At 44.3% G+C, this 25,605-nt stretch overlaps 1 protein-coding gene across 1 annotated transcript in view; it reads right to left on the reverse strand.

Moving 5' to 3' along the window:
- Positions 1-25,605, reverse strand: part of LOC128659927 (uncharacterized) — a 150,279-nt gene that overhangs the window by 3,892 nt on the left and 120,782 nt on the right. The window contains exons 6-8 of the mRNA XM_053713513.1: positions 18,227-18,340; positions 15,938-16,030; positions 6,231-6,281 (exon numbers count right to left, since the gene is read on the reverse strand). Coding sequence (XP_053569488.1) covers positions 6,231-6,281; positions 15,938-16,030; positions 18,227-18,340 — 258 coding nt within the window. The remainder of the gene's footprint in view (positions 1-6,230; positions 6,282-15,937; positions 16,031-18,226; positions 18,341-25,605) is intronic.

The following is a 25,605-nucleotide window of genomic DNA, read 5'->3' on the forward strand; positions in this document are numbered from 1 at the left end:
CAGGAGAGTGTTACATATAGTGTGCTCATGCGCTAGGTACAACACACAACAGCTTTACCTAGTGCAGGAGAGTGTTACATGTAGTGTGCTCATGCGCTAGGTACAACACACAACAGCTTTACCTAGTGCAGGAGAGTGTTACATGTAGTGTGCTCATGCGCTAGGTACAACACACAACAGCTTTACCTAGTGCAGGAGAGTGCTACATGTAGTGTGCTCATGCGCTAGGTACAACACACAACAGCTTTACCTAGTGCAGGAGAGTGTTACATGTAGTGTGCTCATGCGCTAGGTACAACACACAACAGCTTTACCTAGTGCAGGAGAGTGTTACATGTAGTGTGCTCATGCGCTAGGTACAACACACAACAGCTTTACCTAGTACAGGAGAGTGTTACATGTAGTGTGCTCATGCGCTAGGTACAACACACAACAGCTTTACCTAGTGCAGGAGAGAGTTACATGTAGTGTGCTCATGCGCTAGGTACAACACACAACAGCTTTACCTAGTGCAGGAGAGTGTTACATGTAGTGTGCTCATGCGCTAGGTACAACACACAACAGCTTTACCTAGTGCAGGAGAGTGTTACATGTAGTGTGCTCATGCGCTAGGTACAACACACAACAGCTTTACCTAGTGCAGGAGAGTGTTACATGTAGTGTGCTCATGCGCTAGGTACAACACACAACAGCTTTACCTAGTGCAGGAGAGTGTTACATGTAGTGTGCTCATGCGCTAGGTACAACACACAACAGCGTTACCTAGTGCAGGAGAGTGTTACATGTAGTGTGCTCATGCGCTAGGTACAACACACAACAGCTTTACCTAGTGCAGGAGAGTGTTACATGTAGTGTGCTCATGCGCTAGGTACAACACACAGCTTTACCTAGTGCAGGAGAGTGTTACATGTAGTGTGCTCATGCGCTAGGTACAACACACAACAGCGTTACCTAGTGCAGGAGAGTGTTACATGTAGTGTGCTCATGCACTAGGTACAACACACAACAGCGTTACCTAGTGCAGGAGAGTGTTACATGTAGTGTGCTCATGCGCTAGGTACAATACACAACAGCTTTACCTAGTGCAGGAGAGTGTTACATGTAGTGTGCTCATGCGCTAGGTACAACACACAACAGCGTTACCTAGTGCAGGAGAGTGTTACATGTAGTGTGCTCATGCGCTAGGTACAACACACAACAGCTTTACCTAGTGCAGGAGAGTGTTACATGTAGTGTGCTCATGCGCTAGGTACAACACACAACAGCTTTACCTAGTGCAGGAGAGTGTTACATGTAGTGTGCTCATGCGCTAGGTACAACACACAACAGCTTTACCTAGTGCAGGAGAGTGTTACATGTAGTGTGCTCATGCGCTAGGTACAACACACAACAGCTTTACCTAGTGCAGGAGAGTGTTACATGTAGTGTGCTCATGCGCTAGGTACAACACACAACAGCGTTACCTAGTGCAGGAGAGTGTTACATGTAGTGTGCTCATGCGCTAGGTACAACACACGACAGCTTTACCTAGTGCAGGAGAGTGTTACATGTAGTGTGCTCATGCGCTAGGTACAACACACAACAGCTTTACCTAGTGCAGGAGAGTGTTACATGTAGTGTGCTCATGCGCTAGGTACAACACACAGCTTTACCTAGTGCAGGAGAGTGTTACATGTAGTGTGCTCATGCGCTAGGTACAACACACAACAGCGTTACCTAGTGCAGGAGAGTGTTACATGTAGTGTGCTCATGCACTAGGTACAACACACAACAGCGTTACCTAGTGCAGGAGAGTGTTACATGTAGTGTGCTCATGCGCTAGGTACAATACACAACAGCTTTACCTAGTGCAGGAGAGTGTTACATGTAGTGTGCTCATGCGCTAGGTACAACACACAACAGCGTTACCTAGTGCAGGAGAGTGTTAAATGCAGTGTGCTCATGCGCTAGATACAGCACACAACAGCTTTACCTAGTGCAGGAGAGTGTTACATGTAGTGTGCTCATGCGCTAGGTACAACACACAACAGCTTTACCTAGTGCAGGAGAGTGTTACATGTAGTGTGCTCATGCGCTAGGTACAACACACAACAGCTTTACCTAGTGCAGGAGAGTGTTACATTTAGTGTGCTCATGCGCTAGGTACAACACACAACAGCTTTACCTAGTGCAGGAGAGTGTTACATGTAGTGTGCTCATGCGCTAGGTACAACACACAACAGCTTTACCTAGTGCAGGAGAGTGTTACATGTAGTGTGCTCATGCGCTAGGTACAACACACAACAGCTTTACCTAGTGCAGGAGAGTGTTACATGTAGTGTGCTCATGCGCTAGGTACAACACACAACAGCTTTACCTAGTGCAGGAGAGAGTTACATGTAGTGGGCTCATGCGCTAGGTACAGTACACAACAGCTTTACCTAGTGCAGGAGAGAGTTACATGTAGTGTGCTCATGCGCTAGGTACAACACACAACAGCTTTACCTAGTGCAGGAGAGTGTTACATGTAGTGTGCTCATGCGCTAGGTACAACACACAACAGCTTTTACCTAGTGCAGGAGAGTGTTACATGTAGTGTGCTCATGCGCTAGGTACAACACACAACAGCTTTACCTAGTGCAGGAGAGTGTTACATGTAGTGTGCTCATGCACAAGGTACAACACACAACAGCTTTACCTAGTGCAGGAGAGTGTTACATGTAGTGTGCTCATGCGCTAGATACAACACACAACAGCGTTACCTAGTGCAGGAGAGTGTTACATGTAGTGTGCTCATGCGCTAGGTACAACACACAACAGTTTTACCTAGTGCAGGAGAGCGTTACATGTAGTGTGCTCATGCGCTAGGTACAACACACAACAGCGTTACCTAGTGCAGGAGAGTGTTACATGTAGTGTGCTCATGCGCTAGGTACAACACACAACAGTTTTACCTAGTGCAGGAGAGCGTTACATGTAGTGTGCTCATGCGCTAGGTACAACACACAACAGCTTTACCTAGTGCAGGAGAGTGTTACATGTAGTGTGCTCATGCGCTAGGTACAACACACAACAGCGTTACCTAGTGCAGGAGAGTGTTACATGTAGTGTGCTCATGCGCTAGGTACAGTACACAACAGCTTTACCTAGTGCAGGAGAGTGTTACATGTAGTGTGCTCATGCACTAGGTACAACACACAACAGCTTTACCTAGTGCAGGAGAGTGTTACATGTAGTGTGCTCATGCGCTAGGTACAACACACAACAGCGTTACCTAGTGCAGGAGAGTGTTACATGTAGTGTGCTCATGCGCTAGGTACAGTACACAACAGCTTTACCTAGTGCAGGAGAGTGTTACATGTAGTGTGCTCATGCGCTAGGTACAACACACAACAGCGTTACCTAGTGCAGGAGAGTGTTACATGTAGTGTGCTCATGCGCTAGGTACAACACACAACAGCTTTACCTAGTGCAGGAGAGTGTTACATGTAGTGTGCTCATGCGCTAGGTACAACACACAACAGCGTTACCTAGTGCATGAGAGTGTTACATATAGTGTGCTCATTCGCTAGGTACAACACACAACAGCTTTACCTAGTGCAGGAGAGAGTTACATGTAGTGTGCTCATGCGCTAGGTACAACACACAACAGCGTTACCTAGTGCATGAGAGTGTTACATATAGTGTGCTCATTCGCTAGGTACAACACACAACAGCTTTACCTAGTGCAGGAGAGTGTTACATGTAGTGTGCTCATGCGCTAGGTACAACACACAACAGCTTTACCTAGTGTAGGAGAGTGTTACATGTAGTGTGCTCATGCGCTAGGTACAACACACAACAGCTTTACCTAGTGCAGGAGAGTGTTACATGTAGTGTGCTCATGCGCTAGGTACAACACACAACAACTTTACCTAGTGCAGGAGAGTGTTACATGTAGTGTGCTCATGCACAAGGTACAACACACAACAGCTTTACCTAGTGCAGGAGAGTGTTACATGTAGTGTGCTCATGCGCTAGGTACAACACACAACAGCTTTACCTAGTGCAGGAGAGTGTTACATGTAGTGTGCTCATGCGCTAGGTACAACACACAACAGCTTTACCTAGTGCAGGAGAGTGCTACATGTAGTGTGCTCATGCGCTAGGTACAACACACAACAGCTTTACCTAGTGCAGGAGAGCGTTACATGTAGTGTGCTCATGCGCTAGGTAAAACACACAACAGCTTTACCTAGTGCAGGAGAGTGTTACATGTAGTGTGCTCATGCGCTAGGTACAACACACAACAGCTTTACCTAGTGCAGGAGAGAGTTACATGTAGTGTGCTCATGCGCTAGGTAAAACACACAACAGCTTTACCTAGTGCAGGAGAGTGTTACATGTAGTGTGCTCATGCGCTAGGTACAACACACAACAGCTTTACCTAGTGCAGGAGAGAGTTACATGTAGTGTGCTCATGCGCTAGGTACAACACACAACAGCTTTACCTAGTGCAGGAGAGTGTTACATATAGTGTGCTCATGCACTAGGTACAACACACAACAGCTTTACCTAGTGCAGGAGAGTGTTACATGTAGTGTGCTCATGCGCTAGGTACAACACACAACAGCTTTACCTAGTGCAGGAGAGTGTTACATGTAGTGTGCTCATGCGCTAGGTAAAACACACAACAGCTTTTACCTAGTGCAGGAGAGTGTTACATGTAGTGTGCTCATGCGCTAGGTACAACACACAACAGCTTTACCTAGTGCAGGAGAGTGTTACATGTAGTGTGCTCATGCGCTAGGTACAACACACAACAGCGTTACCTAGTGCAGGAGAGTGTTACATGTAGTGTGCTCATGCGCTAGGTACAACACACAACAGCGTTACCTAGTGCAGGAGAGTGTTACATGTAGTGTGCTCATGCGCTAGGTACAACACACAACAGCTTTACCTAGTGCAGGAGAGTGCTACATGTAGTGTGCTCATGCGCTAGATACAACACACAACAGCGTTACCTAGTGCAGGAGAGAGTTACATGTAGTGTGCTCATGCGCTAGGTACAACACACAACAGCTTTACCTAGTGCAGGAGAGTGTTACATGTAGTGTGCTCATGCGCTAGGTACAACACACAACAGCGTTACCTAGTGCAGGAGAGTGTTACATGTAGTGTGCTCATGCGCTAGGTACAACACACAACAGCTTTACCCAGTGCAGGAGAGTGTTACATGTAGTGTGCTCATGTGCTAGATACAACACACAACAGCTTTACCTAGTGCAGGAGAGTGTTACATGTAGTGTGCTCATGCGCTAGGTACAACACACAACAGCTTTACCTAGTGCAGGAGAGTGTTACATGTAGTGTGCTCATGCGCTAGGTACAACACACAACAGCGTTACCTAGTGCAGGAGAGTGTTACATGTAGTGTGCTCATGCGCTAGGTACAACACACGATAGCGTTACCTAGTGCAGGAGAGTGTTACATGTAGTGTGCTCATGCGCTACGTACAACACATGATAGCTTTACCTAGTGCAGGAGAGTGTTACATTTAGTGTGCTCATGCGCTAGGTACAACACACAACAGCTTTACCTAGTGCAGGAGACTGTTACATGTAGTGTGCTCATGCGCTAGGTACAACACACAACAGCTTTACCTAGTGCAGGAGAGTTACATGTAGTGTGCTCATGCGCTAGGTACAACACACGATAGCTTTACCTAGTGCAGGAGAGTGTTACAGTTAGTGTGCTCATGTGCTAGGTACAACACACAACAGCTTTACCTAGTGCAGGATAGCGTTACATGTAGTGTGCTCATGCGCTAGGTACAACACACAACAGCGTTACCTAGTGCATGAGAGTGTTACATATAGTGTGCTCATTCGCTAGTTTACAACACACAACAGCTTTACCTAGTGCATGAGAGTGTTACATGTAGTGTGCTCATGCGCTAGGTACAACACACAACAGCTTTACTTAGTGCAGGAGAGTGTTACATGTAGTGTGCTCATGCGCTAGGTACAACACACAACAGCTTTACCTAGTGCAGTAGAGTGTTACATGTAGTGTGCTCATGCGCTAGGTACAACACACAACAGCTTTACCTAGTGCGGCAGTGAGTTACATGTAGTTGGATGGCGCAAATTAAATTAGTAGAAAATAATTGAAATAAAATGTATCCTTATGTTACATAATTGCGCTCAGTGTACAGAGGTAGAACTGCACTTGCACAGTTGTACTACTTGCCGATGTGGCTTCAAATTACCAGTGCGAGAGCGTGCGGATGCCATCTTACATAGGGCGTGTGGCGCATCTCCTAATTATAAAAGTAAAATGGAGGCGACTGGAGTGCAGGTAACAGAGCAACATCAAATTACAATTTATTATTGGAAAAAAACAACATTTGATCAAAATTGTGGGCTGAATATATATGAATTATTGCCATGTGCTGTTTTAGATGTGCACTGTGCAGCACTGAATGCTAAGCCCTAACTCGGCATCCAGCCATTCCCACTGCATCAGAAAAGGTCCTACTGGGGTTACCACTGTTTCCAGGTAACTGCTCTGGTTGTGGGGATTGTTTCTGGGTAGGGCTGACTGTAGGCGCATGCAGCAGAAAGCTGGAGCGGCAGGCACGTGAGGATTTGAGCATCTGTGCAGCTGCATACACTGCTCTCTTCAGGCTTGAGGCTGTGTGACTCATCTCACACTGTATCCATGCAGCCTTGGACAGACAGCATCCAGTCTGCTGGTCCCCTTAGCCCTGCTCTTTCTGCTGTGGCCCTAAGATCAACTAACTGAAGTTTGTTAGGGGAAAAGTGCTTTGTAGAAAGGTGTCAGTGGGAAGAATAAGTGAGTGCACACACCCCCCTCCCCATGCAGCATTGTCTAGTGCAGGGTGAGAGGGAACTTGTTCCTAGCAAAGAAGTGACATGCACTGCTGTGGCTGATGTATAGTGTCATGCTGGTAGTTCACACATTAATGTAAGGTTTATTTTTATAGTTTTTGTTTTCTCTCTGTCTCAGATTTTACAGTTTCCCATAGTAGTTCTACTGTTCTAGTCACTAAACTTATATTTGTCTGCACCTCTATGCTTCCTCCTCAGTCTTTACCTTGCTTTGCTTCTGTTGGCTGCCCTAAATCTCTTTAACCAGCTAACCTCACACCAGATTCACATTCAAAAGAATATTAAATGAATCCACAGTGGAGGAATTTATATATTTATTTACTTATTAGTACTGCTTAAGTCCAGTTTCACATATTACAATTTATTTCATTTTTTTAAATGGTTAGCCCAGCAGTGGATGATCCACTGCTGGGCTAATAATTAAAAAAAATGATTTAGTTGTTTTTTGGGATGTTGGGATGGAGAGCGACATTGCATGGGGGGGGGGGGGCAAGAAAATTTTTGCCCAGGGTCCAGTCAATATTAAAGACGGCCCTGCACAGAATACCATGGGGAACAAAGCTAATTTGATTACAGAAGTCAATTGTCATTTTGATGTTTTTTAGCGCTGCGGAATCTGTTGGCGCTCTACAAATACCTGTTAATAATAATAATATTGTATGCAGGTTGTAACAATAGGTTAAGGCTATTCAGTCCGGATGGTGAGGAGCAGAGAGAGCACTTAAACATCAGGTGTATGCGGCATTTATGTAAAATAGCATCTTCAGTGCTCTGCCATCAGCTACATTAAAGGGACACTGAACCCAAAATTTTTCTTTCATGATTCAGATAGAGCGTGCAATTTTAAGCAACTTTCTAATTTACTCCTATTATCAAATTTTCTTTATTCTCTTGGTATCTTTATTTGAAATGCAAGAATATAAGTTTAGATGCCGGCCTATTTTTGGTGAACAACCTGGGTTGTCCTTGCTGATTGGTAGATAAATTCATCCACCAATAAAAACGTGCTGTCCAGAGTTCTGAACCAAAAAAAAAAAATCTTAGATGCCTTCTTTTTCAAATAAAGATAGCAAGAGAACGAAGAAAAATTGATAATAGGAGTAAATTAGAAAGTTGCTTAAAATTGCACGCTCTATCTGAATCACGAAAATTTGGGTTCAGTGTCCCTTTAATGTAGACCAAGAAAACAAGTAGCCCTTATGAAAATGTGTCCTCCCATCCCAGCAGGAGCTACAGACATCATTAAGTACATCACCTCATAGGGCATCATGACATAACCACACCTTTATGCACAATGTCTGGGTGCCGCTAAGCTTATCAGGATGAGTCTAAGGAAAGGCCCGAATACCCTCAGAGGCGTATAAGAAGACCTCTGCTAAGCTCCATAGCATTTTTAGTGAATAACGGATGGACTTCATCTCAAGCTTTTCTAAAGAGCCTAAGTGAAACAGAAAAGGAGGCGATGAAGCTGGATATATAGTTTTGGAAGGGTGTAAATAGCAGCGCCTTGAGACCCTTATGGGTGAATAGCTGCACTTTAGAAGAACCCAATAGATAGATAGATAAATAGATAGGTGATGACCGAAGAGCCAGATATGGTCTCCAATCGTATGATTAATAGCAGGAGCAACTAGTCGGTGGATTTGGTATGAGCAGTGTGAAGAGCTTTTACCACAACTTTTATAGAGAAATACAATAACCCTAGGAGGGCAATGCCCCTGATTTAAATCTGGCTTTTCTTTAACCCCTTAACAACCAGCACTGTACCTTGTACGGCGCTGGTCATTAAGGCCTTAAAGACCAGCGCTGTACCCTGCATGACGCTGCTTTCCTGGGCCTCTTTCTGCCATGATCTCGCCAACAGTGGCGAGATTGCGCTATTTCTGCACTGCAGAAATAGACTTGCAGAGTTACCAATGCAGAGAGCGATACTCTGTGTCCCTCTCTGCATCGGGTAGTGGAGGTGTGGGAGGGTTAGGAGGTAGGTGAGTGGCCCATCGTTGGAGGGGGGAGGGAGAGATGGGAACGGGTGGGACCGTTACGCTACAGAAAAAAATAAATGCACAAAGTCACTGTCTGACTAAAGTTTAATGAAATATGTGCATATACCAATATATCTATGTATAAATCAATGGTAGCAATATACCTGTAAAAACAGAACTGTATATACAGTATATGTATTGTTTTTGTTAGAAACTACCTATAAAAATAAATTCAAATGACAGTCATATTGAAAATGTACATAAACATATACATAAAATGAGTCTCTTGGTGTAATTTGCACTTATATCGTAAGGTCCACCTGATGGGACTCAGAAAAAACCCGATATTTGATAGAAGGCTGCTCTCTCCTCACAATTAGATGTCATGAAATCGAGAAAGGAAACAAGAGAGGCGCATGTGTGTACCACTAACACAATAGAAATAACCCAGATAAGATCCTAATCAGGGTACTCACATTTGTGAGGAGCACTCGGACAGTGCTATTGGATGCAGGCTGGATATTTAGCAGCAACCCAGCTTACTGTTCAATCTTGGAAAACAGGAACAAATGATCCCAATATCTGGATAGGTAATGAAGACAGAAGGGGCGCCTGTGTGTGCCAGTAGTATAATATGGTATTCACAATATCTATCGACATCCGTCTCTCCCTGCAAGGGGTTCTGCCTACAAGGAGGGATGACGACTACCTCCGCTCCCAGGGGATGGCTCTGCCGCTGGGGAGAAAGACCAGTTGTCTACTCTCCCTGTACCTGGCTCTGCTGCTGGGAAGAGAGACTGACTGTGTCCTCTCCCGGGAAGAGGTTCTGCCACTGGGGAGAGATATCGACATCCGTCTCTCCCTGCAAGGTGTTCTCCCTACGGGGAGGGAGGACGACTACCTCCGTTCCCAGGGGATGGCTCTGCCGCTGGGGAGAGAGACCGGTTGTCTCCTCTCCCTGTACCTGGCTCTGCTGCTGGGGAGAGAGACTGACTGTCCCCTCTCCCGGGAAGGGGCTCTGCCACTGGGGAGAGATATCGACATCCGTCTCTCCCTGCAAGGGGTTCTGCCTACAGGGAGGGAGGACGACTACCTCCGCTCCCAGGAGAGAGACCGACTGTTTCCTCTCCCTGTGCCTAGCTCTGCCGCTGGGGTGAGAGACCGGTTGTCTCCTTTCCCTGTACCTGGCTCTGCCGCTGGGGAGAGAGACCGACTGTCTCCTCTCCCAGGAAGGGGTTCTGCTGCTGGGGAGAGATACCGACTGTCTCCTCTCCCAGTAAGGGATTCTGTTTAGGGGGAGGGAGGATGACTACCTCCGCTCCCTGGGGATGGTTCTGCTGGGGAGAGAGATCAACTGTCTCCTCTCCCAGGAAGGGGTTATGCTTACAGGGAGGGAGGACGACTACCTCCACTCCCAGGGGGTGGCTCTGCCGCTGGGGAGAGAGACCGACTGTCTCCTCTTCCTGTACCTGGCTCTTCCGCTGGGGAGAGAGACCGACTGTCTCCTCTCATGGGAAAGGGGTTCTGCATACGGGGAGGGAGGACAACTATCTCCGCTCCCAGGGGATGGCTCTGCCGCTGGGGAGAGAGACCGACTGTCTCCTCTCATGGGAAGGGGTTCTGTGGGTGAGGAGAAAGGTCGGTGACCTCCGCTCCCTGGTTTCCTGGAGCTGTTGCAGGTGCTGGGCAGAGGCCGGCGGATCTCTGCCCTGTTGCCAGCTCTTCTGCTGGGGTGGCTCCCTGGTCCAAGACCACAAGTTCGGGGCCAAGCCACTTCCAGTTCCCATTTCTGGACACTCATAAAATCAAAATCGGAAGAGCAACATTTTGGGGCAACTTGCCCCTTTCTCAACCTATCCCAACTAGGTAGCTCTGCCAGAGGGTCCTTCTTCTCCCAGACAAGGGGCCGCTATGTAGTGGAGAAGAAGTGATTTTAGCAGAAGCCCACCCAAATAACTAAACATACTAGCATACAGGTGAAACAAAAACTGATTTTATTGAAAAACACACACTCCTTTTATACACAAAGCTCACCTTGATAAGACACTGGACAATCCCACAATTTCCCGCTATTCCCGCCCGTCCAGACAGGCTGGCGCCTCCATAGCAGTCACAGTCCCAGTCCCACAGAATCCTCAGTACCCAAGGATAGCGGTTTTGGGGTGATCCTGGTGGAGCGTCGGCACTTCCAGGGTGTCATTTTAAAGCTCTCAGTCCCCAAATGCCACAGTCCAATAAGCGGCATGATTCGTTACCGAAGATACAGTCCGTTGAAGTTATGGGGATAGGGGTGTCTAAAACCCTGGTTCCCAAAGGAGCTCCCCTCCGGTAATTCCCCCAGCTCTTGTCCTCCCTAGGGGCTACCAATCTCCAAAAGAGCGGAGCTCTGGGGCAAAGGGTCGCTGGAGCGACCAGGGGTAAAGTTAGCAGGTGTACTCTATTCTGTGGCCAACCGGGAGTTCCAGGAGCCCCGCCAGCCTGAGAGGGGTTAGGCGGGTGTCGGTTGTGAGGCGGCCGACCAGGAGTTCCAGGAGCCCGGCCAGCCTAGGAGGGTTTTTCCCAGTCATAGATCAGCTCTTCCATGACCAAGTGTACACAGCAAAACAACACACAGCACACATCTGGGAGATCCCGTAAGCCATGAAATGGCCAAATCTAATGTAACAGGGAGTGAGCCATGTAGTAGGGGGTAGCCTTGGCTGTCTGGTATCCGTGACATCTCCCCCCCTCCAGTTTGGCAGACCCCGCTAGAGCCTGGGGCTGTCCGATGGTGGCCCTCCACTTCTCGGTTGCTGGGAGAGGTTATCCTGGGGGTTCCTGCTGGCATTTATCCCCTGCGCCCTGGGCGCAGGGATAGTCACAGGATGCAAAGTCCCAAACAAGTTTGCCTAGACCGGCTCCCAAACAGTTGTTCTCCCACAAGTTCTAGTGTCTTTAGGTTCCATGGCCACACTGCCTCCCTCTGTAAAAAACTCAGTTGAGTACCGGCTGACCCACCCACAAAATCCAGTGCCGGTTTCCCGGCTGTATTCCCACCGCAGACTGGAGGATGAGGTTGCTCCTTGGTGGGGCAGGCAAGACTCGGATGCCCAAACTTGTGGCACCAACTGCAGTGCCATGTCATGTCTGCCCCCTGAGGGAAATCCTCCTGGGCGGAAAAAGGGTAGAGATCATGCCCAGCTACTGGGGAGATATACTGGCTGTCTCTTCTCCTGGGAAGGGGATCTGCTGCTGGGGAGAGAGGTCTGCCACCTCCACTCCCTGGAAGGGGTGCTGCTGCTGGGGAGGGAGACTGACTGTCTCCGCTCCCTGGAAGGGGTGTTGCTGCTGGGGAGGGAAACTGGCTGTCTCCACTCCCTGGAAGGAGTTCTGCCACTGGGGAGAGTTATTGACATCCGTCTCTCCCTGCAAGGGGTTCTGCCTACAGGGAGGGAGGACGACTACCTCCGCTCCCAGGGGATGACTCTGTCGCTGGGGAGAGAGACCAGTTGTTTCCTCTCCCTGTACCTGGCTCAGCTGCTGGGAAGAGAGACCGACTGTGTCCTCTCCTGGGAAGGAGTTCTGCCACTGGGGAGAGATATCGACATCTGTCTCTCCCTGCAAGGGGTTCTCCCTATGGGGAGGGAGGATGACTACCTCCGTTCCCAGGGGATGGCTCTGCCGCTGGGGAGAGAGACCGGTTGTCTCCTCTCCCTGTACCTGGCTCTGCTGCTGGGGAGAGAGACCAACTGTCTCCTCTCCTGGGAAGGGGCTCTGCCACTGGGGAGAGATATCGACATCCGTCTCTCCCTGCAAGGGGTTCTGCCTACAGGGAGGGAGGACGACTACCTCCGCTCCCAGGGTATAGCTCTGCCGCTGGGGAGAGAGACCGGTTGTCTCCTCTCCCTGTACCTGGCTGTGCCGCTGGGGCGAGAGACCGACTGTCTCCTCTCCCAGGAAGGGGTTCTGCTGCTGGGGAGAGATACCGACTGTCTCCTCTCCCAGTAAGGTATTCTGTTTAGGGGAGGGAGGATGACTACCTCCGCTCCCTGGGGATGGTTCTGCTGCTGGGGAGAGAAATCAACTGTCTCCTCTCCCAGGAAGGGGTTATGCTTACAGGGAGGGAGGACGACTACCTCCACTCCCAGGGGGTGGCTCTGCCGCTGGGGAGAGAGACTGACTGCCTCCTCTTCCTGTACCTGGCTCTGCCACTGGGGAGAGAGACCGACTGTCTCCTCTCATGGGAAAGGGGTTCTGCATACGGGGAGGGAGGACAACTACCTCCGCTCCCAGGGGATGGCTCTGCCGCTGGGGAGAGAGACCAACTGTCTCCTCTCCCTGTGCCTAGCTCTGCCGCTGGGGAGAGAGACCGACTGTCTCCTCTCCTGGGAAGGGGTTCTGTGGGTGGGGAGAAAGGTCGGTGAACTCCGCTCCCTGGTTTCCTGGAGCTGTTGCAGGTGCTGGGCAGAGGCCGACGGCTCTCTGCCCTGTTGCCAGCTCTTCTGCTGGGGTGGCTCCCTGGTCCAAGACCACAAGTTCGGGGCCAAGCCACTTCCAGTTCCCATTCCTGGACACTCATAAAATCAAAATCGGCTTCAAGCCAAGGCACTCCCGAGAGATCCAACAGTCTCTCTCAGTACCCACGAATTTCCGCAAGTCTTTCGTCCGTCTTGTCCCCAAAGTCCGAGTCCTTTAGCATCTTTTTATATAGTAATCCAGGGCCACCGAAGCCAAAGCCCTCTGGGGGTAGACCTCCTCCAGCCATGAACGCACATGCATAGCATACCACTGGAGGACTCGGTAGCCATCCTCCAGCGCCATCTCTGTCTGGACCAGTCCATGTAAGGCAATCAGCTGTTCCTTCCTGGGCTGCTCTGCCAAGAAAAGGCATTCATAAATCTAGCTGGAGCCAGTACCTTTCCTTATCAGTGGGGAGGACCTTTCCAAAACAGTCCCGCTCCTGTTGGAGAGCCTTCCTCCAGAGTCACTGGCGGAAAAAGTTCCTTACTTTCTGCTTGTTCTGTGCAGAACCAGGACCGTCCAGCGGGGCCAGCGCCTCTGGCATTCTCCATCAGAACTCGGCCTCCATAGTTACCGGTTACTGAGGCACTTCTCCTCTGTCAGCAGGAACCCTGTGGACGAAGCAGATCCCAGCGCTGCCAACCAATGTGACGGATACCCCAACTACCCTGGCTGGGTAGCTCCGCCAAACGGGTCCTGCTTCCTCACTGCCGACTGCAGCTATATAGCTGGCAGGTGACCACAGCCTGTAGCCACCCCTGATGCCCGACAGCACCAGTATTTAGGGTCCCACCCTGTGGCAGACTATGGCTACCCCGACTAGGTAGCTCTGCCAGAGGGTCCTTCCTCTCCCAGACAAGGGGCCGCTATGTAGCGGAGAAGTGATTTTAGCAGGAGCCCACCTAAATAACTAGACATACTAGCATTTAGGTGAAACAAGAACTGATTTTATTGGAAAACACACACTCCTTTTATACACAAAGCTCATCTTGATAAGACACTGGAAAATCCCACAATTTTCCCGCCATTCCGACCCCTCCAGACAGGCTGGCGCCGTCATAGCAGCCACAATCCCACAGAATCCTCAGTACCCAGGGGTAGCGGTTTTAGGGTGATCCCGGTGGAGCTCTCGGTCCCCAGATGCCATAGTCCAAAAAGCGTCATGATTCGTTACTGGGGACCGTAGATACAGTCCGTTTAAGTTATGGGGGTAGGGGTGTCCAAAACCCCCGGTTCCCAAAAAAGCTTCCCTCCAGCAATTCCCCCAGCTCTTGTCCTACCTAGGGGCTACCAATCCCCAAAAGAGCGGAGATCTGGGGCAAAGGGCCGCTGGAGCGACCAGGGGTAAAGTTAACGGGTGTCCTGCTGTTCTGTGGCCGACCGGGAGTTCCAGGAGTCCAGCCAGCCTGAGAGGGGTTAGGCGGGTGTCCGTTGTGAGGCGGCCGACCGGGAGTTCCAGGAGCCCGGCCAGCCTAGGAGGGTTTTTCCCGGTCATAGATCAGCTCTTCCATGACCAAGTGTACACAGCAAAATAACACACAGCACGCATCTAGGAGATCCCGTAAGCCATGAAATGGCCAAATCTAATGTAACAGGGAGTGAGCCATGTAGTAGGGGGGTGGGGGGTAGCCTTGGCTGTCTGGTATCCGTGACACAGATTAACCTTCCAAGCTACCTGATTAACCCCATCACCGCCGGGCATAATAAAAGCGTGGTGCACAGCTGCAATTAGCGGCCTTCTAATTACTAAAAATCAATGGCAAAGTCATGTATGTCTGCTATTTCTGAGCAAAGGGCATTCCAGAAAAGCTTTTTCAACCATTTTTGCACGATTGCACAGGCGGTATGTAAATAATTTCAGTGAGAACCCCAAAGTTTGTTAAAAAGTTAACAATTTTTTTTAATATGATCGCATTTGGCGGTGGTATGGTGGCAGGAAATATACCAAAATGGGCCTAGATCAATACTTTGGGTTGTCTACTAAAAAAAATATATAGTTTTGATAGGTAAATATAAAATAACAAGTCTCTATTTCTGTTTAAATTGAATAAGCTGTCTGGCTTGTTGTATCATAGAAGTGATGGTAAAAAAGATAAAAATGCTCTGGTGTATATGAATCGACACTGTTCAAAACAAATGTGCAAGCTAATGAGTCAATCCAGGAATGCTCTTAAACAAGGAATAGCAAGGGAACAAAGTAAATCTGATCATGGTAGTACATTATGACGTTGTTTAAAATTGCTGCTCTATCTACATAATGAAAATGTAGTTTTAACTTTCATATCAATTTGATACCAAAAATGCATAAAATTCTGTCATTTTATTACAGTGACCAGCTGCCCCTACACCTAATTTAATATTATATTAGAACCTTCCTGGACTTGGCAACCCAGTACCGTACTGATGTTAGTTTAATTTCATGGTCTTCTGGATTACTGGTGAAGTATGACCACGTTTTGGTCCTGTGACTATTCAGCAGTAAGAATGCTCAGTATCTGATTTAATTTATAAAAAGTAAATAATATATTTAATATAATATAAACCTTTTTGCAAAAAGTAAAAAAAAATGACGAGATTCTCACCATCAACAGGAAAATTATTTGTTTCCCCCTCCGTATACGGATCTTCTTGCTCCGCCTTCACCTGTAAATTCTCCACTATGACCACACGAAAACCTGTAACAAGGAGAAGCAAATACACAACATATAGAAGGCAGTGATGACTCTTCAGGTTTATGTCACTACAGTAATACTAAGAGACATAAATGATGTGGAACAACTCTAACGTCTCCAGTAATCATTGTGTTAATAGCATTAGCTATGAAACTTATTTCTTCTTTTCCCGTTGCACAATTTCTGAAATGGTAAGAAAAGGCAATTCTATTACTACCGTACCTAAATGTTTTAGACTAACTAGTCAGAGTATGTTAATGCCAGAGTTTAACTTCTCATGGAGACATTAAAAAGATTCCAAACATGCTCCCCCACCACCTAGGAGTTATATTGTATGCGATACCTATACACATCATCATAATACCTACATATTGCCTCGGTTCTCCAAGCAGCGTTCATCAACAAAGGTCTAGTTTTCATTTCCGTTGTAAACTGGTGGTAACAAAAAAATCTCATCACACTGTAATGGAGATACTTATTACCACCAGTTTACAACTGCAATAGAAACTAGGTCAAATACTACTCCCCTTTATAGTGTAATAGACAGAAACCCCAGGACCGTCATGCCCCATACTGAAATGTGGGAAAAGATGGTGTCTTATAATTTAATATTTTGCAGATCCTGAAGAGCTACACTACTGTATCAACCGGATATATCCAAAATTGTGTGACTGTAACAGCACTAACTGGTTACGGTGCTCGTGAAGACAGGAGAGCTGCCTATTCTCCCAAAAATAAATCCAATAATATACAGATGTCCACAGCACCATAAAGTTTCAATTCTTTATTTAGGACATATAAAATACAGCGATGTTTCGGGGTTAATACCGCTTAAAGGGACAGCCAAGTCCAAAAAAACTTTCATGATTTAAATAGAGAATGTAATTTTAAACAAATTTCATTTTAGCACCAATTTTGCTTTGTTCTCTTGGTATTCTTATTTGAAAGCTAAACCTAGGAGGTTCATATGCTAATTTCTTAGACCTTGAAGACTGCTTCTAATCGGAATGCATTTTGACCACTAGAGGGCATTAGTTCATGTGTTTCATATAGATAACATTGAGCTCATGCACGTGAAGTTACCCTGGAGTGAGCACTGATTGGCTAAAATGCAAGTCTGTCAAAAGAACTGAAATAAGGTTTTGCAGAAGCTTAGATACAAGGTAATCACAGAGGTAAAAAGTGTATTATTATAACTGTGTTGGTTATGCAAAACTGGGAAATGGGTAATAAAGGGATTATCTTTCTTTTTAAACAACAAACATTCTGGTGTTGACTGTCCCTTTAATCATGCATCACATGCATGATTAAGGGGTATTAACCCCAAAACGTCGCTGTATTTTATATGTCCTAAATAAAGAATTGAAACTTTATGGTGCTGTGGACAACTGTATATTATTGTATCAACAGGATAGGTACCTCTCCTTGTAACTAATTTGAACAATGCTTAAATGACTCTTTCATTAAGCATTGTACAAATTGGTCACAAGGAGGGGTACCTATCCGGTACAGAAAGACTACAAATACAGTGTGTAGCTTCATGCTGTCTGTAACAACGGACTATCACACGCATAGTATCTGTGTATGTTTGTACGCGTTACCCTTAGTGATCTACAAGAACTTTAGCTTTTGTTGTTAATAAATAATACATTGGCTTTAAGCATTTGTCTGTGTCTGTATCCAGTCTGCCTGGGGTCTGCACAATAGAGCTGATTATCTTGAGCTGTTGAAGCTGTAACTAATGTGAGTATTCTGGGTCTGCCTTCCATCTGGGGAGTGAAGATTACACAGTATTATGCTATGATGTGTTTCTTTCTCTTCCTTCTGAGGAACATCATATGGACTATTTTTATTTGTGGTACTGTCTCCATTAAAGACTCTGTTCACTTTGGATATATTCCTGCCTATTGCTCTGTATTCTTATCACTATTTGTGTGTGGGTTTTGTTGCCCCATATTTACAAAATGAAAAGGAATGGGGAATGTTGTCTTGCTTCACCTAAAATGTTTGTAATTGAGGAGTTCTAGTTTACTACAGTTGTATTCAGAGATTGTCATTTTATTTAATTATATTAACTTTCAGACCAGCAACCTTTATGTAGCTTTTGCAGTCTAATAAAAGATCTTGTAAGTATTATGCATCACATTTATTTAGCTTCTAATATAAAACACATTTTAACGGCACTGATAAGAGTCTCACCATCAACAGTGGTTGTAACATTTTCAATCTTTATCGCTGTCACACGATCATCAATGTCTAGATCTTCCTTTTCAGTCTTAACCTCTAACGTTCCCAGCGCACACAATGGAAAACCTGCAAACAAAGAATAGGAAACCCGTCAAGTATAACCGGGAGTGGAGATGGTTTTGTTATATCACCCCATGGTCTGCAGATGTGTTTCTGACTGTAACACAGAAGTATATCAGTACTGGCGAGAAGAAGGAAGCCGCTTGTAAGACCCCACATGGTTCTGTTATTTGTGTAAACTTCAAAGACAAACACCCCAACCAATAGTGTCTAAGGGGTAGATTTATCATGCAGCGTATGCTGCTGTTTCCGCACAGAAACATAACTTAAAGGGACAGTTTACTCAAAAAATTTCTCCCCTTTAATTTGTTTCCAATGATCCACTTTACTTGCTGGAGTTTATTAAATTGTTTACAAGTATTTCCATTAGCCTTATACTGTATTAGCATTTAAAATAGTTTATTTAGCCTGTGGTATCCCCATCCATCCTGAAAGTTTTTGGCCTTGAGGTCAAGCTGTGTTAACACAGCCAGCAGAAGAAATTACACTCTCAGTGGGTTGTAGAAGAGATAAGGTAATAAAATTTTAATTTTCCATTCTTCTCTCCAAGTATTGGTGATTGGTTTATGGACAGATATAAGATAAAGAAGCAGGTATATGTACACAATGTGATAAAGTAATGAGATCTGATTATACCTACAAACTCAACCCATTTTATTAGGTTGTGGCTTCAAAACACAAAATCAGCTAATTCATATACACAAATAAGCCTTAAAAAAGCAAATATCATACATATTATACTCTGCAACTGGTAAAACAAGTAATTGGAAACGCATTAAGGGAAAAACTATTTTATAGTATACTGCCCCTTTAAGAAGCAACGTTGAGTTGGCAGACAGCAATCATTATCAGAAATGATTGGGATGATTGACACCGAATGTGCAGGAGCGGGGGGCGTTGCACAAGCATTTCACCAGAAATGCTTGTGCAATGATAAATGCCGACAGCGTATGCTGCAGCGGATTATGTCCGTCCGACATTTGATAAATCTACCCCTAGGTCTATTCTCTACAAACAAGTAGGACTCTGGGCACCGTCAGAAAAGTCATATAGTTAGCCCAGTTAAGCTGGTGCTGTATTTGTTTTACAACCTAAAAAGGAACTAAATATTACTGTTAGCTTGTGACTGACATCTTGCACTCTGTTATTTATCTACATTACAATATTCTATCCTTTTTACCAGCTACTAAGATTTAAAAGGTCATGAAATTCAACCTTTTTTTGATTCACTGCGTATAATTTGTTTAAAAAAAAAAAAACACACCTAGATAAGCTTAGGAGTGTGCCTGTGTCATATTGCTCAAGACCCCTCGTTTTAAAGCCCACAATCCCCTCTTTAAAAGAAAGCCCCTATGTAAATTTTAATAGCCAGATGATGTGAATAAATTTGAGCAGAGGCTCATAGGAGACCCATGTGTAGATGAAAGTTACATAACTATACCCAAAGGCCCTTATTTATATGAGGATAATCCTTTCTTTCTACTATAGAGTTTAGGGGAAACACATACACACTATCTATACTATAATCGCATTTGTAACGCGTCCGTCGGTGTCGCCAGTTGCGCACGCATCCTTAAAGGAATGTTGGCAGTCCGAACAGCAAAAATAATTTACCAGCTGTGGTGGATTCTTTCACAACCATGCCATTTTCTGAATCCACCGGGATGCAGCAAAGGCAAACGGAGCATTAAAAAAAAAAATGCCTTCAATAAGTATTAAAAAAAACACATAACCGCACGCAATAAGTATTAAAAAAAAACAAAAAACTAAAGCGCCCGCAATAAGTATTTAAAAAAATAAAATAACTGCCCGTACTAAGTATTAAGAAAAAAATAAACTAACCGTCCGCACGAAGAATTAAGAAAAAACCCACAACTACCTAATAGAATTATTAACCCCTAAATTCGCAAACCCCAAAATCGCAAACTACCTAATACATCTATTAACCCCTAATCCGCCAACCCCCCACAACAAATTAAACCTAATTTACCTATTAACTCCTACACCGCCAACCCCCACAACGCAAAAAACGAATTTAATGTCTAAACCCCCTAACGCCAACCCCCACAACGCAAAAAAACTCATTTAATGTCTAAACCCCCTAACCTAACACCCCCTAAATTAACACCTTCATTACAATGAAAAAAATATTACATTACAATAGAAAATAAAAAAAATTACATTACATTAATCTAATTACAGAAAATATAAAAACGCTATCCAAAATAAAAAATAAATAAACCTAATCCCTATGAAAATAAAAAAAGCCCCCCAAAATATAAAAAACATAATTTATGTAAGAACTTACCTGATAAATTCATTTCTTTCATATTGACAAGAGTCCATGAGCTAGTGACACATGGATATACAATCCTACCAGGAGGGGCAAAGTTTCCCAAACCTCAAAATGCCTATAAATACACCCCTCACCACACCCACAATTCAGTTTAACGAATAGCCAAGCAGTAGGGTGATAAAGAAAGGAGTAGAAAGCATCAACAAAGGAAATTTGGAAATAATTGTGCTTTATACCAAAAATCATAACCACCATAAAAAGGGTGGGCCTCATGGACTCTTGCCAATATGAAAGAAATGAATTTATCAGGTAAGTTCTTACATAAATTATGTTTTCTTTCATGTAATTGGCAAGAGTCCATGAGCTAGTGACATATGGGATAGCAATACCCAAGATGTGGATCTCCACTCAAGAGTCACTAGAGAGGGAGGGAATAAAATAAAAACAGCCATAATCTGCTGAAAAAAAAATAATCCACAACCCAAAAATATAAGTTTATTTCATTTGAAAGAAAAAAACTTAAATCAAAAGCAGAAGAATCAAACTGAAACAGCTGCCTGAAAAACTTTTCTACCAAAAACTGCTTCCCGAAGAAGCAAATACATCAAAACGGTAGAATTTAGTAAATGAATGCAAAGAGGACCAAGTTGCCGCTTTGCAAATCTGATCAACTGAAGCTTCATTCTTAAAAGCCCACGAAGTGGAGACTGATTTAGTAAAATGAGCTGTAATTCTCTGAGGCGGGGCCTGACCCGACTCAAAATAAACTTGATGAATCAAAAGTTTCAACCAAGAAGCCAAGGAAATAGCAGAAGCCTTCTGACCTTTCCTAGGACCAGAAAATAAAACAAATAGACTGGAAGTCTTTCTGAAATCTTTACTAGCTTCCACATAATATTTCAAAGCTCTTACCACATCCAAAGAATGTAAGGAACTTTCCAAAGAATCCTTAGGATTAGGACACAAGGAAGGGACAACAATTTCTCTACTAATGTTGTTAGAATTCACAACCTTAGGTAAAAATTAATAAGAATTCCGCAAAACTGCCTTATCCTGATGAAAAAATCAGAAAAGGAGACTCACAAGAAAGAGCAGATAACTCAGAAACTCTTCTAGCAGAAGAGATGGACAAAAGGAACAACACTTTCCGAAAAAGTAGTTTAATGTCCAAAAAATGCATAGGTTCAAATGGAAGAACCTGAAAAGCCGTCAGAACCAAATTAAGACTCCAAGGAGGAGAAATTGATTAAATAACAGGCTTAATAAGAACTAAAGCCTGTACAAAACAGTGTATATCAGGAATTATAGCAATCTTTCTGTGAAATAAAACATAAAGAGCGGAGATTTGTCCTTTCAAGGAACTTGCAGACAAACCCTTATCCAAACCGTCCTGAAGAAACTGTAAAATTCTAGGAATTCTAAAAGAATGCCAGGAGAATTTATGAGAAGAACACCATGAAATGTAAGTCTTTCAAACTCTATAATAAATCTTTCTAGAAACAGATTTACGAGCTTGTAACATAGTATTAATCACTGAGTCAGAGAAACCTCTATGACTTAGTATTAAGCGTTCAATTTCCATACCTTCAAATTAATGATTTGAGATCCTGATGGAAAAACGGACCTTGAGATAGTAGGTCTGGCCGAACGGAAGTGGCCAAAGCGGGCAACTGGACATACAAACCAGATCCGCATACCAAAACCTGTGTGGCCATGCTGGAGCCACCAGCAACACAAATGATTGTCCCATGATGATTTTGGAGATCACTCTTGGAAGGAAAACTAGAGGCGGGAAAATGTAAGCAGGATAATAACACCAAGGAAGTGTCAGCGCATCCACTGCTTCCGCCTCAACATCCCAGGACCCCACAACGGAACAATCTAAGAAAACACATCTGGATGGAGAGACCACTTCTCTGGATGTAAAGTCTGGCGGCTGAGATAATCCGCCTCCCAATTGTCTACACCTGGGATAAGCACCGCAGAGATTAGACAAGAGCTGGATTCCGCCCAAACAAGTATCCGAGATACTTTTTTCATAGCTTGGGGACTGTGAGTCCCACCCTGATGATTGACATATGCCACTGTTGTGATATTGTCTGTCTGAAAACAAATGAACGGTTCTCTCTTTAGCAGAGGCCAAAACTGAAGAGCTCTGAGAATTGCAAGGAGTTCTAAAATATTTATTGGTAATCTCGCCTCTTGAGATTTCCAAACCCCTTGTGCTGTCAGATATCCCCAAACAGCTCCCCAACCTGAAAGACTCCCATCTGTTGTGATCACAGTCCAGGTTGGCCGAACAAAAGAAGCCCCTTGAACTAAACGATAGTGATCTATCCACCATGTCAGAGAGTGTCGTACATTGATTCAGCATATAAAGCTGTAGAGGTCTCATGTGAAAACGAGCAAAGGGGATCGCGTCCGATGCTGCAGTCATGAGACCTAAAACTTCCATGCACATAGCCACTGAAGGGAATGACTGAGACTGAAGGTGCCGGCATGCTGCAACCAATTTAAAACGTCTCTTGTCTGTTAGAGACTGAGTCATGGACACTGAATCTATCTGGAAGCCTAAAAAGGTGACCCTTGTCTGAGGAATCAAGAAACTTTTGGTAAATTGATCCTCCAACCATGTTTCCAAAGAAACAACACTAGTTGATTCGTGTGAGATTCTGCAGTACGCAAAGACTGAGCTAGTACCAAGATATCATCCAAATAAGGAAACACCGCAATAGCCTGTTCTCTGATTACAGAGAGTAGGGCACCCAGAACCTTTGAAAAGATTCTTGGAGCTGTTGCTAGGCCAAATGGAAGAGCAACAAATTGGTAATGCTTGTTTAGAAAAGAGAATCTCAGAAACTGATAATGTTCTGGATGAATCGGAATATGAAGGTATGCATCCTGCAAGTCTATTGTGGACATATAATGTCCTTGCTGAACAAAAGGCAGAATAGTCCTTATAGTCACCATCTTGAAAGTTGGTACTCTTACATAACGATTCAACATTTTTCAGATCCAGAACTGGTCTGAATAAATTTTCCTTCTTTGGTACAATGAATAGATTTGAATAAAACCCCAAACCTTGTTCCTGAGGAGGAACTGGCATGATTACCCCTGAAGACTCCAGGTCTGAAACACACTTCAGGAAAGCTTGAGCTTTTACTGGATTTACTGGGATACGTGAGAGAAAAAATCTTCTCACAGGAGATTTTACTCTGAATCCTATTTGATACCCTTGAGAGACAATGCTCTGAATCCATTGATTTTGGACAGATTTTATCCAAATATCTTTGAAAAACCTTAATCTGCCCCCTACCAGCTGAGCTGGAATGAGGGCCGCACCTTCATGCGGACTTAGGGGCTGACTTTGGTTTCCTAAATGGCTTGGATTTATTCCAACTTGAGGAAGGCTTACAATTGGAAGCAGACTCCTTGGGGGGAAGATTGAGTTTTTGTTCCTTATTCTGACGAAAGAAACGAAAATGGTTAGAAGCCTTAGATTTACCCTTAGGTTTTTAATCCTGAGGCAGAAAAACTCCCTTTCCCCAGTGATAGTTGAAATAATAGAATCCAACTGAGAACCAAATAAATTATTACCTTGGAAAGAAAGAGATAGTAATCTAGATTTAGATGTCAAATCAGCATTCCAAGATTTAAGCCACAAAGCTCTTCTAGTTAAAATAGCTAAAGACATGGATCTAACATCATTTTTGATAATATCAAAAATTGCATCACAATAAAATGATTAGCATATTGCAATAGGTGAATAATGCTAGATAAGTCCGAATCCAATTCCTGTTGCGCTAAATTCTCCAACCAGAAGGTTGATGCAGCCGCAACATCAGCCAAAGAAATTGCAGGTCTAAGAAGATGACCTGAATATAAATAGGCCTTCCTTAGATAATATTCAAGCTTCCTATCTAAAGGATCCTTAAAAGGAAGTACTATCTTCCATAGGAATAGTGGTACGTTTAGCAAGAGTAGAAATAGCCCCATCAACTTTGGGGATTATTTCCCAAAACTCTATAGATTTTGCTGGTAAAGGATACAATTTTTTAAACCTTGAAGAAGGAATAAAAGAAGTACCTGGCTTATTCCATTCCCTAGAAATCATATCAGAAATAGCCTCAGGAATAGGAAAAACCCCTGGAGAAACCACAGGAGGTTTAAAAAACAGCATTTAAACGTTTATTAGACTGAACGCCAATAGGACTGGTTACCTCAATATCCAAAATAATTAACACTTCTTTTAATAAAGAACGCATATACTCAGTGTCAATGACTTAGGAAGGATCTTCTGTATCAGATAGATCCTCATCAGAAGAGGATAAATTATGTTGTTGGTCATTTGAAATTTCACCAACTAAATGAGAAGTTTTAAAAAGACCTTTACATTTATTAGAAGGTGGAAATGCAGACAAAACCTTCAAAATAGAATCAGAAACAAATTCTTTAAAATTTACAGGTATATCATGCACATTAGAAATTGAAGGAACTATAACTGACAATGTGCTATTACTGATGGATACACTAACTGCATGTAAAAGTTTATCATGACAACTATTACAAATGACATTCGGCAAAAATTTCAACAATTTTGCAACAAATGCACTTAGCTTTGGTAGGACCGATGTCAGGCAGCAATGTTCCAGCAGAAACTTCTGAGGCAGGATCAGATAAAAACATCTTGCAAAATGTAAGAGAAAAAAACAACATAAAAAGCAAAATTATCTATTTCCTTATATGACAGTTTCAGGAATGGGAAAAAAAAGCAAATAGCATAGGCCTCTGATAGAGAAAAAATCAAGAGGCAAACATCAATGGGGTATTGAAATAATTAAAAAGTTTGGCGCCAAGTATGACGCACAACGTAACGTAAACTTTTTGGCGCCAAAAATAACCGGAAATGACACACTTGCGTCACTAATGACGCAACCATGTGAAAGGTCTTGACGAAGTTGCGTCATAGATGTAT

The sequence above is a fragment of the Bombina bombina genome, chromosome 5 (genome assembly GCF_027579735.1).
Source record: "Bombina bombina isolate aBomBom1 chromosome 5, aBomBom1.pri, whole genome shotgun sequence".
NCBI classification, from domain to species: domain Eukaryota; kingdom Metazoa; phylum Chordata; class Amphibia; order Anura; family Bombinatoridae; genus Bombina; species Bombina bombina.